General features: G+C 50.1%; 1 protein-coding gene across 1 annotated transcript; it reads right to left on the bottom strand.

The window, feature by feature from the left end:
* Positions 1-1,435: 1,435 nt before the first annotated feature.
* On the bottom strand, positions 1,436-12,422 carry LOC132464143 (contactin-3-like). The gene is made up of 4 exons (XM_060060363.1): positions 12,140-12,422; positions 2,732-2,935; positions 2,253-2,355; positions 1,436-1,628 (listed from the first exon to the last, which is right to left on the bottom strand). Exons 1-4 carry the CDS (start codon positions 12,420-12,422, stop codon positions 1,436-1,438), a joined length of 783 nt encoding a protein of 260 aa, XP_059916346.1.
* Between the last annotated feature and the right edge of the window lie 535 nt (positions 12,423-12,957).

Genomic DNA, 12,957 nt, shown 5'->3' with positions numbered 1-12,957 from the left:
CATCCATGACCGGGATCCAAAATCCTTCATTCACCCAATTTATTCCTTCCTTTGAATGTAGGTCAGGGCACCTTGTTACCGCGAAAGCCTTCTTTATTTATTTAACTGAAGCACGACGTAGCCTAGCGTTTGTGTAAAGAGCATGTCGAGGCTTTGCCTTCACCACCCCCCCCCCCCCCCCCGCTACCCACAGGTGCTGTAAAACCATGGAGATTATCATATCAAAGGGAACATTGCAATCTGATGGTTTCTAGTGTGTGCCATGATTCCTTACAGGGTAGGGGGGGAATCGGCAGTCATCATTAATGCATAAACACCCGGATAATGTGCAGGGACAGGCGCATGAAATCCCTCACCAGAGGCCATTAAACGCTTTCTGGGATAAGTCCAGTCTTCATGGCGACGGAGGAGTCCTCCACCTCTTTGGACAAGGTGGTGTAAATCAGCGGCCAAGTGTTAGCCCCTGGCACTATAAGCACCGTGTCCGGGGTGAACTACTGCTAATAGACTAATTTACTGCCCCATTCCACCATGTGATGCCGTGATATACTGCCCGCTGTAGGAACTACAGATTGCGTGACAACAAATATAACTTCTGCCGGGGAGGGGGAGTCCAGCCGGGCCAAAGGCAGCAACGGTTGGACTCGGTGCTTCGTTCTCGTTCTTATCGGTTTTCTGTCATTCGCTCATGTGCACAAACGTTATTGTGCGCTTTTGTTTAAATATGTATGATTTTTGTTGCGTCGTTTTTTATTTTTATTAGCTGGGAACCCACACTTTGAAAAGCACGTTAAATCGGTCGTTCGGATTACGAGTATGTTTCTTTTTTTAATGCTTTGTATATCGGGTCAAGCAGCAAAAAAAATTAAATGGCCGCACACATAAAAAACTCCAAAAAGTGCAGCATGTTCGAAAACAAGGAAAAGTTAGCGCTCTGCACTTTGTTCGATGAACACCCTTACTGTACCAACTGCGACATATTGTTGTTTCTCTTTCTTCTGACAAATGTACAGTAAGTACATTTGTCTGACGAATATAAATAATGTACAGTAAGAGGCTTTGGATAAAAGCGTCGGCTTAACGCCCTGAATGTCGATGTGAATGTAACAAACAAATATCTTAGCAGCACGCCTCCGTCCCAGACGAGAGACCCCAGCTCGGCGCCCGAGACCCACCGTAGAAGCCCCCCCCCCCCCGACTCTCTGCGCAGTAGACCCACCGTAGAAGCCCCCCCCCCCCCCACCCTGCGCAGTAGACCCACCGTAGAAGCCCCCACCCCACCCTGAGCAGTCACCCACCGTAGAAGCCCCCCCCCCACCCTGAGCAGTCACCCACCGTAGAAGCCCCCCCCCACTCTGAGCAGTCACCCACCGTAGAAGCCCCCCCCCACCCTGAGCAGTCACCCACCGTAGAAGCCCCCCCCCACTCTGAGCAGTCACCCACCGTAGAAGGCCAGCTTCCCCTTGGCCGAGTTGCGTCCGCGGGAGTTCTCGGCGAGGCACTCGTAGACGCCGGCGTCCTCGGGCTGGAAGTAGGGGATCTCCAGCACGCCGCTCGCCTTGTTCACGTCCACCTTGCGGCCGAACGCCGTGCCGTCCAGCCGCCGCCAGCTCACGCTAGGCACCGGGCTGGCGGGGGGAGACACCGGGGACGAGGTCACATGGCAACGAAACTATACGGTTTGAGGAATGGAGAATGTTTTGAAAAATACGAAACCGTTTTTTGGTTTGTTCTTTATTTTTTAGGTTTTTCAGTCGCCTTGAAAAAAAATTAAGAACAGAAAATCCATACAGGATTCGTATGTTTTTTTCTGTTTATTCTTATTTTTTCGTGTGTTTTCCGACATTCTCTGTGAAAAGACGGTAAATGATAGCGGTTGACAGTCGTTGATCATTTGTGTCAGACACTGAATGCTTGATGGAGAGTAGGGAGGTGTTGAGTCATCAATGGAGAAGAACCGGCAGGCTATTCTGCCTCCCAACTTTTCTATCGTAGGAAATGTATCAATCAAATCCATTCCTATTCCACACCTCGTTTAATGAGCAGCACCCTGTTTCTCACCTTCATCTACGTGGCCAGCATGAAGACACCTGCCCTGGTTTCATAGCAATCTCTCTGACAGCAGTCTGGTATATAACCTCACAGGGTTAATAATGGTGTAATGTCGGATCCACTGAGAGACAACGGTCTAAAAGGTGCAAATTGAGGTTCAAAACAACAACAAGGACAACGACGACAACAACAAAACATACTTTCCGAGCGCGAAACACTCCAGCCGGACCGTGGAGCTCTTGGCCACCGGGACGATGTCGGGGAACTGCACCTCGATTTTGGGCTCATACTCGCCCATCACTCCTGTGGACGGACGACAACAAAAAAAAACATGCATCACTGCCTGTTTCTGTGTCAAACCAAACAGAAAACTCAGTTTGTGCGTATGTGTGCGTCTATAAACCGCTCGTTTGTGCGTTGGGTTCCGTACACTTCCCCGTTCCCATCTCATGACCCTCATTGCCACCCGTCACCATCGTCCAACCCTCTGTGTGGAAAAAAGGGCGTGGCCCTGGGTGTGAAAAAAGGGGCGTGGCCCCATGTGGGGGAATGGGCGTGGCCTATGTGCGAAAAAGGGGCATGGCTCTGCAAGTGAAGAAGGGGCGTGGCCCTGGGTGTGAAAGAAGGGGGCGTGGCCCTGTGTGTGAAAAGGGGCGTGGCCCCGCGTCCCCGGACATACCGTCGGCCCTCAGCACCAGGGGCGCGGGCGGCCCCTGCACGCTGCTCTTGGTGACGGTGTTGGTCACCACGCAGGTGTAGTTCCCCACGTCCAGGGGCTCCACCTTGGCGATGTACAGGTTCCCCGTCTTCTGGGACACGAAGCGCCGCGTGTCCTGGACCACGAAGGTGGGGTACTCGTTGAAGACCCAGGAGAAGGTGAGCTCTGGAGACAGAGGGGCGAGAGGGGGGGGGTGTGGGTAAGAGGGACGACCGTGAGGGGGTGGGGTCGGGTTTAGGGTGGGTGTGGGTGGGGGTGGGAGTAGGTGAGGGTGTGTGGCGGGAGGAGGAACGGTGCATCCATGGGGTGTATGTTACATTCGCTGGGCTAGAAACGTGTCCTGCATCGGTAATTCCATCCACTTCTGGGACCCGTCAGAAAATGATTATTAAGTCGATCTCTCGGCCTTCTGACAAGGTCCCTCCCTCACACTGCCTGTTCTGGCATTAATGTCCTTATTAGGAACCCATTCACAACTGAAGAGACCGGGACTCCACTGGGTCTTAATATTCAGTATCTGTGTTGGTGTGATGGCTAATCACCTTCCCTGGGGATATTTTTTCAAGCAGGTTCCATTTGGTGTTGAGATGTTGTCAACAGATAGATAGTTACCCACCAAGATCAACACTTAGAATCCACAAAATGAATCCCTGTTCATTTAGATGCTAGTCGTATATTTATATTGATATATAATGCAGTGTTTCTTTTTTGTTCTCTTATTGCTACAGACATCTCCTCTTATCTGGAGCGCCACAGCGTTGGACGAATGGCTCGTATTCAAACCGTTTCCTAAAGAACAAAAAGAACACCCCGGAACACCAGCCGCCATCCTTGAGCCGGGTGGTCCGACTGCACCGCGGCAGCCGCCCTTAAATCACCCGTTTACCGGTGGATCCAACCCAACACGCGCTCAGCAGCGATCCCCCGCCCAGGACTCATGCTGTCGGGAGCAGGCTCCCACTTAGTCAGTTCTCCGGTCCCTTAAAAAACAAGCTCCAGTAAACGACTTCCCTGCGCTCGGAGGCAGCCGCACCGAGAGACAGCGCGACGGAAGTGTGCAGCGCCACTATTTGCACCATTATAGGAAAAAAAACACAGGGAACGATGATGTTTTGACATGTTGACGCGCCGACAGATTGCTATGGACCGTATAGCAGCGTCCCTGTCCCAGAAGCAATCTGAGACCGTGTTGGCGGGGGGGGGGGGGCGCGTCTAAGCGATGACTCGGCACCTCAGTGCAGGGAGTGATTAAGACAGGAGTTGTGTGTTCGTCGACGGAGTACCAACTCCTGGAGTTGTCTCCTCTGGGTAATACTTCAGAGGCAAACAAATGTGTGTGTGTGTCGGGGGGGGGGGGGGGGGGGGGGGGGGTCTGAGGCCCACTGCTGGGAATCGGCCCCATTTGGTGTAGCGTTGTGTCTTGGAGAGGAGTGAGAGGTGTCCTCAGAAGGATGTCTCTGAGGTCTGGGGGAGGAGAAGGAGGGCTGGATGTTGTTAACCTCATAGCATAGTTTGAGTCATGTTTTAAAGTTCATCTTGTTTTTAGCTTGAAAAACGCCTGATTGATCAGTATGGAATGTAAAGAGCACTCTGATTGGCTCAGGATGTAGCCAATGAGGCAATCAGCAGCGTTAGGGGAGTGGAGTTATATTTTCACACAATTTTGAGAAAATATGACTGGTAATCATTTTATAAGGCTAACGATATGTAAAGGTTCAGGACGTTATGACCTCCGTCAACCTCCTCGCTTCTTAGTCCTTCAGTTCAGCGTGATCAGCGTTCGCGTCGAAAGGGAATGTCCTTTTGTCGTCAGTGTCGCACATGTCGGTAACTTTGTAAGCAGCTTTGATACACTGCGAGCATACAAGATATTTCACAGTCCGGTTCAAACCGCACGACAGAAAGGGATGTGGGTATGGATATCAGTTTATAAATATCATTAACAATCCATAAATCATGGTCGGCGTTCACGACTTTGAGAAACTACAACTTCCCCCCCAGGTTCGATCGGCGCAAAGTACAGCTGAGACGCAAAGCTGCAATGTCTCCCACTCACATAAATAATACATAGCTACTCATATCCTGACGAGCACATGTATATTTAATGACTGTTTTTGAAACAATATCTCCGAAAGGTGCAGGGCACGGCATCAGGGAACAGCAGCAGTAAGAGGTTTCTAATTGACTTGTTAAAGTTTCATCGCGAGGGAAACAGGAAACAGGAAGTGAGGAGCCGGGCAGACTCTCCGCGTGGGGTCTTTAGCGTGGCTTTACCGGGATCCTGAGTGACAGGCGAGTGGCGTGTTGCCATCCCGCTGTTGTGCAATGACCACACAGCTTATTGCCGCCGCCCCCTCATGCAGAATCCAGCGCTGGGAGGAGTAATGGAACACGACAGCCCAAGGGCATCGCTGATCACCACCAGGAGACGCGTGGCCTATGGACGCCCTGTAAACACAGTCAGAGCTGTTTCAGGTTTTGGATCAGCTCAGGTGTCTCGGCCTGTCGCCGCTGTACCCAGACCCAGCCAGACACCCAGAGCTCGCTGGGGTTGTCAGAGTGTCAGAGTGCACGCAGGGGGCATGATACGTGTGTGTTTCCGAGCCACTTCTTTCGGGGTGATTGTCCTGCGACGTTGCAGAACAAGTGATTATTTTTCTCCTGGCTGCGCGGTGAGTAAGGATAAAAGGCCTGTTTCCATTAGCGGGGAAGAGGTCAGATGCATTAGGTCCTTGCTTTAACCACAGTCCTTGGGAAGCTCTCAGAGCACAAGATGACACAAAGTGGCCTCTAATACACACACACACACACACACACACACACACACACACACACACACACACACACACACACACACACACACACACACACACACACACACACACACACACACACACACACACACACACACACACACATGGCGGGGGGGCTGATTCCAAATGGACAACAATCCAGTCCAGGACTTTAAGTGCTCGGTGCGACCGACCGCACCCCCCACCCACCCCCGAACTGAAGTAATGGCCACTTGAGTTCAGGGGGTATGACCGTCCCGGGGGGGACGACGACGGACGGACGGCGTCTCCTACTGGTGGTGGATGCCTTGTCAGCCCTGAGGAGAAGATGTCCTTTATTTTTTTCGCAGCAGTGTGATTCACCATCGCAAAGCAGGTCATGGCTTCAGTCCACCAAGGGTGCGAGAACAACAGCACACCGGTAAATACCGCGGATCAACGTCCCCCTCTGAGGAGGACAATCGGCCCGATGACACCGCCATGATAAATGTTGCACCAGCCATGATTTATTAAAGAAGAGCGCGTGGTTCTTTGAGCAGAGAGGCGTGTCCTTTGACTGCTGCCGGAACATGACTCAGCGCGATTCCACACTTAGCGCTGACCTGGAAACAGCACTGAGACTGAGACTGAGACCAGGGGACGCTAACTTTTGTACTCAGGGTGGGGGTCTGTTCTGTTTAACGGAGAGATCGGTGTGACTGAATCACCCGAACTGAGTGTCCGGTCATGTGACGAGTGAGGTATAGACACCGGGTCATGCCTGCAAAAATGTATTACCTGGCATAACGAAGTCAAACCGGACACCATCAGCGACTTCAGAACCGCTAGTCACTATTCCGTCCGTTAACAGAAGCTTTTATCCAAAGTGAAGTCCTCTTGAGTCTCGCTCGAGGAAGCCAAGAGTGACACGGGGAGATGGAACCGGACACCTCTTCCAGCGGGGGGTCGTTAACACCCGTAACCATGACACCTTCCTCCTCCGCTGCATTGGCCCTTTCTCAGCTCGGCAGGGGGCCTACGCCGTACACCAGCTGAGGCGGTGGCGCCGTATGAGTCACACCACCAGCCTGGGTTCTGTTAACCAGTGAGCTCCTGGCGGGAAACCGCTGACTCCGTGCACGACGAGCCACCACGTTCACAGTTTTTCAAAATAATCCGTCATGAGACGTCAATGTGTTTGTTGTTGCTTGTATTTTTCTGCGTGACTTATTTGTATATTTGTTTGAATACCTGTGTGTGTGTGTGTGTTTTTTTTGTCTGTTTGTGCATGAGCTGTGTCTGCGCCTGTGTGCGTGCCTGTGTGTGTGTGTCTGTGTGTGCGTGCGTGTGTGCGCTCACGTGTGTGTTTGTGCTTGAATGCAGTATATGTAAGGGGAAGGTCACAATTTGCCTTGAGGCCAAGACTGAAAATGAGAGATGTTCCATGAAAAGGCAGACATCAGCGCTGCTCCAACCTTCACATCAGAAGGTATGATCTGCATTGACAGCTCTGTGAAAAATCCTGCTGAGGAAATGTCTCATTTTAAGCAGTTCAGGCGGTTTTCAAGTCTCCAGAGAATGATTAAACATGACACAAATGGGATGAATAGCCACCATGAGTATGAATACAATAAAAAGCACACACACACACACACACACACACACACTGTATGTGTGTAATGTGGTCAGTGACCTCCATACACTAGACTCTAGCCGCATGTATACAGATAAGTATTTGAATGTTTAACACGAAACCCGCAGACAGAGGGGACTTATTACCCAAAAGGCTTTGCCTCAGGTTACCAAAACAAATATAGACTCTGTTTTGTGTTTATTTAAAGTCAAATCTCCCCTGAATTTTTATTAATTCCAATGCATGTTGAGTACGTTTCAGGGATATGCAGAATTTAATATTATTATTATTTTATTTTATCTCTGAATAAGAAAATTAGCACATTTGCATTTTTTGTTATGTATGTGCTCTTATACATGTACACGTGTCTTTTTGTGTTTTTCTTCATTCAATATGATTTCTATAATATTAAATATTATATTCAAATATGTAAATTCTCCATAACATAAGACAGCAGTGAACAATGATGACAGCCGAACAGAGATGATAATCCTATGGTGGAGTTTTTGGGTTCTGGAGAGAATCAACCACGGCCTTTGACTCAAAGCAAACCCGCGTTAAGACAACAAGCTGGGGACTCAACACCACCGTGGGTATTCTGGTTCCTCATCTCCAGGAAGAACCAGACACCGAGCCCCAGATGACGGGCCACAAATAAATAAACGAGTCTGTTTTCTCTTGTTTTCTCGTTGTTCCAGACAAACCAGAGCGAAGGTATTAAACAACGATGAAGCACACCAAGGCCAGAGGAGTCTCTGCACGTTACCGAGGAAAAGCAGACACGCACTCAGGTGATGCATCTTTAATCCCTCCACCACATTTAGAGCCGAGTGAAAACAGCTCCTCTGCTAGAGCGGCCAAAGCCATGACAGCCACACGGGATAATCCTGGGACCCCCCCCCCCCCACCTTCCCACCGTCCCACCGTCCTTGCCATCTGTCATGTCACACGTCACACACCGCGGTGACAGTACTGCCTCATCAGCCATGCAGCGACGGCAGCGGTGCTACCGCAAACAATCTGCAAGGACATGACAACGCGGACGGACGAATCCTACCCCTGCCGCTCCGGTGGGGGGAGGGGGGGGGCGGTCTTCTGTGTAACGCGCCACGACAGCCGCGCTGTTTGGGGAGGGGGGGGGGGGGGGGGGGGGGGACGAGGATGCGTGGCGTGCCGGTCGTGGCGACGCACGCCAGAAAGTTGAGCGCGAGGGACGGACGCGACCATGTGCAGGAACGCATCCGCCGGAGTCCATTCATCACCCGCCGACGGGCGTGGGACGCTGGGCCACGTTGTGATTGGTCCACTCTCTGGGGCGTGTCCAATCAGCTCTGGCGGAGGCGCGGTCGTGAAGCGTGAGGGAAGGCGGTCGACGGCGCAACGCAAAGTCCCCTGACTCCGAACCCTCGTCCATACCGCGACCACGAGCAAGCATATATATATTTGAACTGTATATATTTACACACCGTGGTTGTAAAGAACAAGCTGTCGTTGCCATTGGGGGAGGGAGAAGGAAGTGGAGCACAGACACTAAAGCAGGGGCCGGTTGTCTTTCGATTCTAAAAATACGACGTGAACTGATTTGGGTTAACACATTAAAAGCGTGTTGGGATGGATGGTGGATGCCAGTTGGCCCGGAGGTATGGCGTAATAGTGTGGAGTGAAAGGGCGTGTATTTCATCGCACCGGTTCCCCTCGCTTTAATTGACCAGCAAATTGTAATGTCACTCTGTGAGCATTAGCTATGCATGAGCTATATAAACCAGAAAAAATACTTAACGAAAACATGCATATGTCTATGTATCATGGGGGATTGCATGTATTATTAATGAAACAATGATAAAAGTGTGTTATTAAAGGCACTGAGAGCAATATTTATCGGTTAAAATAAGTGTTGAATAGCGTTTTATGCCGACAACCATCTCTGATATAGACTGTTTAGTCAGCAACACGGGTCTTCGCTCAGCAGGGAACAGAACACAAACCGATCCCAGTGCTCCCAGGAACAGAACACAAACCGATCCCAGGGCTCCCAGGAACAGAACACAATGCTCCCGATCCCAGCGCTGAACACAACCAAATCACTGAGCAAAAAGAAATGACTGAAGGAAACAAAGATTGCTTGAAAACAGGCTTGAAAAACCCCCATCAGGCAACGAGGCTGACAGGGCTAATCATGCTTAATATTAAGATATAATACATAATATGATAAGATGGATAAAAATATCTTCTTTATAATTGCTGAAGTTGTGTTAAAGGCGGTGTGAACGAGGTTGTGGTTTTGGCATCCGGCTTGTTTCTGCAGTTCTATCCTTCCCATGTCACCTTCACTCGGGTCTGGCATGGCTCCAGTCTCTTTATGAATCAATCAAATAGAATTTGGTGTTTCGCTACATGCTAACATGAAGCATGCTGGCAAACATACAACAATCATTGCTTTTTGCACTACTGAATACTTTATCGACAACAAAAGAGGTGGAAACGAATGAACGGGTAGATAAGTGGACTTAAAAATGTCCCCTCAAAAGCGACAAAAGCAAAAACGATTATTCACACACCGTGGCACCGCAGTTTGTACCACGCCCTATGCTTCTGTGATAAAGAAGAGAATCAAAAACGTTTTTTGTTCTTCTTTTGTCGGACATTGGTAAGCTGTGACCTCAAGAGAACATGAGAAGAATGCCTTCGCCAATCCATTAAAAAGGAATAGAATCCAGTAGTGTGTCCCCATTGTGTCCTTTCCTCATTTCCTCCACTCCGGCCTTGCAGTCACTTTGGGCGAGGGTCCTGGTCCGAGTACTTTCACCATTTCAGCCAATTCTCCTCCCGAAAGACAATTTATGGGACCAAAAAGCTAGCAAGAAAAAAAGGGTTGTTTAGCAGCTCTTTGAGAGCTGGGAGGTTAAAATGGGCCCACAGTGTGCACTGAGGCACTGCTGGGAACTGTGTTCACTCAACGCTTTGGGGGCTCGGCAAGTGTTCCCAATTAGGGCAAATCATCATATAACATTTGCATAATGTGGTTTCAATTAAGGATGATTAGAAGAAAGATGGACAATTAGGTTTTTCTTTCAAGCGAGAAGAGGTCACTCTTTTTCCTCTCGATAATGCAATGCTAACCAAAGTACATCCTTAATCAGTAATGCGTTGTTTTTTTCTTTCAATATCCTGTTTAAAAAAACGTTGTAAATCGCTGCCGCTAATTTGCAGCCATGTTCACGCAAACCCGCCCAAATGGATGCATCTCATTTCCCACTACGCCACTTAACCTTTCTCCTTCACGTCCTGTCCACTCTCAACTCGTTCTCCTGCCCCCCGCCCCTTATATCAGAGAAAATATTCCATATGTCGATGACTAACCAACGTTGAGGCTCGCAGGGTTCAATTAGTCACACTGTTGAAGGAATCGTTCTGGACTCGTAAGACTCTCTGCCGACGCCGGAACATCGCAGCAGAGCGGCCATTAAGGAGAACGGGGGGAGGAAGAATACGGCCACTAAAGGCTCGGATAGGGCTGAATGAAACCCTCTGCTTTGAGCGAGGACGCTGCCAATGGTAAGAATGTGCGACTACATAACGGCGCCTTTAACCTCAGGTCCGCTGGAACGAGAGAGGAAGGTTGCTTTTGTTCGCTTTTATGACGTCTGCCGTACGGGTGGTCGAATAAAATACAAACTGGACAACAAATTGTTGTTGATGGGATGGCAACAGAGTTTTATCTTTCTTGTTTGAATCAGTGTTTTGTGTCGTTAAGGCCACGTCGTTCGAAATATAATGTGAAAAAAACGGTGGTGTTCAAAACAGAGTCAAGACTTTTTTACCGAGATACAATCCAAACTGGAGGCGGACTCTCAACCCTGCGCTCACATTCTTTAACAACGGCGACAGAGAAGAGAGCGATCGGTTTATTTGACCGGACGGATCGATAGCTCTGGTTGCTAACCGGCGTTGTTAATGCCGGCAGAAGTGAGCTGTGGACGGAGTGGGGGCAGCTAACAAAGCCCCATTAGATAGGTGTTCCATTACTCAGCCTGGCACAGCACTGGCCTGAGAATGATCCCTCATTCTCTGGGCAGTCAAGACAAAAAAAGTACAAAATGACTCATTTCGCGAACCTCAAACAAAAGTAACCGAGGGGAGGGGGGGGGGGTTGTGACACAGAGAGGACGAACAGGACCTTGTCTTTGTCGGGGGTAAACATAGGGCAGTGATGTAGCTGCATTGTTAGTCTCAGCCTCGTCAACATCTCTCTTTACAGGGCAGGCTGCCACGACTCTGAGCGCGAGGCTGTTAGGGATTCAGGGCCTGGAATACACTGCACCACACTTATCCAATTTTGTCAATTGTATGTGATTTGCTTGCTGTGGAAGAGTGTGAACATCACTCGGGTGTGTAAACATCCGGTCATTGGAAAGTGGCTTGAATATTTAAAAGGTTTCTTCATTAAGGGGCGTCTGACATGCATTTTCTGTGTAACAACACAGGAAACTTTCATTAACAAAGGGGTGATAAATTGACTGTATTTTCCAAAAACCCATATCTATGACCCTTTTCCGCCTGAAAACAAAACAAACAGAGATAAAAACGCCAGGGATACGACTGAATGATTGAAGAACAGCGCCATTAACTCATCAGATCTACGTCAATGAAGGCATACGTTGGAGGAGGCAAGTGGCCCAGGAGGTATAGCAGGTTGGCTGGTAACCGGAAGGATGCTAGTTCGATCCCCGGAGTGTCGATGTGTCCCTGAGCAAGGCACCCCACCCTGACTGCTCCCGACGAGCTGGCTGTCGCCCTGCGTGGCCGACTCCGCCGTCAGTGTGCATAAAACTGAGAATTCCAGGCAATATTGTAATGCGCTTTGAGTGGCCACTGGTTGAGAAAGCGCTGTATAAATGCAGTCCGTTTGCCATGCGGTGAGTCAATCTCACGGCAGAGAAGGGCAGGCCCTGGGAGAAGCCTTACCTCCAGAGTAGAGTGGCGGACCACAAAGCAGCACCACGCCCTGGCCCTCTCGCACCCTCACCGGACTCCGTCTCTGGGTCTTGAAGCTCTCCAGGTCTGTCGGGAGGGAAGACAACGCAGAGTCAATACTGGAAAAACAGTGGGCGTTTTTGTTCCCCCTCCCAGAACCTGAAGCACTAGATAGGTTGCTCGCCAGCCGATGCAGACTAGCCAAGTACTCATGAGGGGGTTCGAATCCTCCATCTCTTGCAGGCATCCTGAGCAGGCAGTGGTGATAGGGCATCTTGCCCTATCCCCACTGCCTGCTCAGGATACCTGCAAGAGATGGAGGACAAAAGCAGTGCCTTCCAGAGGGTGCAAGACGACCTGTCACCAATACCTGCTCAGGATGCCTGCAAGACAAGAGATGGAGGACCCAAGCAGTGTCTCGCACACGGCGCAAGACGCCCCTGTTACCAGTGCAGGAAGGGCCGTGAGGTATCCAACGTGAAACCAATGTAAATCAGCCCCTAGTAAACGTGGTTAAACAGGCGAGAGCGATACTCGCTGATACTGCTGAGGTGGTGTCTTACACGACGGCATATTGCAGCTCTTTTTTCTTTTCTTTTTTTTTAACCCGAGAGACAGCGAGTGTGGCTTGTGTGCGTAACCGGTGCTGAATAAGCCACGCTCCGTCTGCATAAAAGCGGGTTTCGGAGCACTTCCTGGCTGGAGCCGAGAGTAATTCCTCAAGTAAGGGGTCACACATGAGCGCTTTTAATTGGAACCAGGGCCGTTATCACGGGCGGTGTTCGGTGCACGGCGAACATCGCGCCGAC

The sequence above is a fragment of the Gadus macrocephalus genome, chromosome 1 (assembly GCF_031168955.1).
Source record: "Gadus macrocephalus chromosome 1, ASM3116895v1".
In the NCBI taxonomy this organism is placed as follows: domain Eukaryota; kingdom Metazoa; phylum Chordata; class Actinopteri; order Gadiformes; family Gadidae; genus Gadus; species Gadus macrocephalus.
Note: the sequence above shows the minus strand (reverse complement) of the source record. Positions and strands in the feature narration are given on the sequence as shown.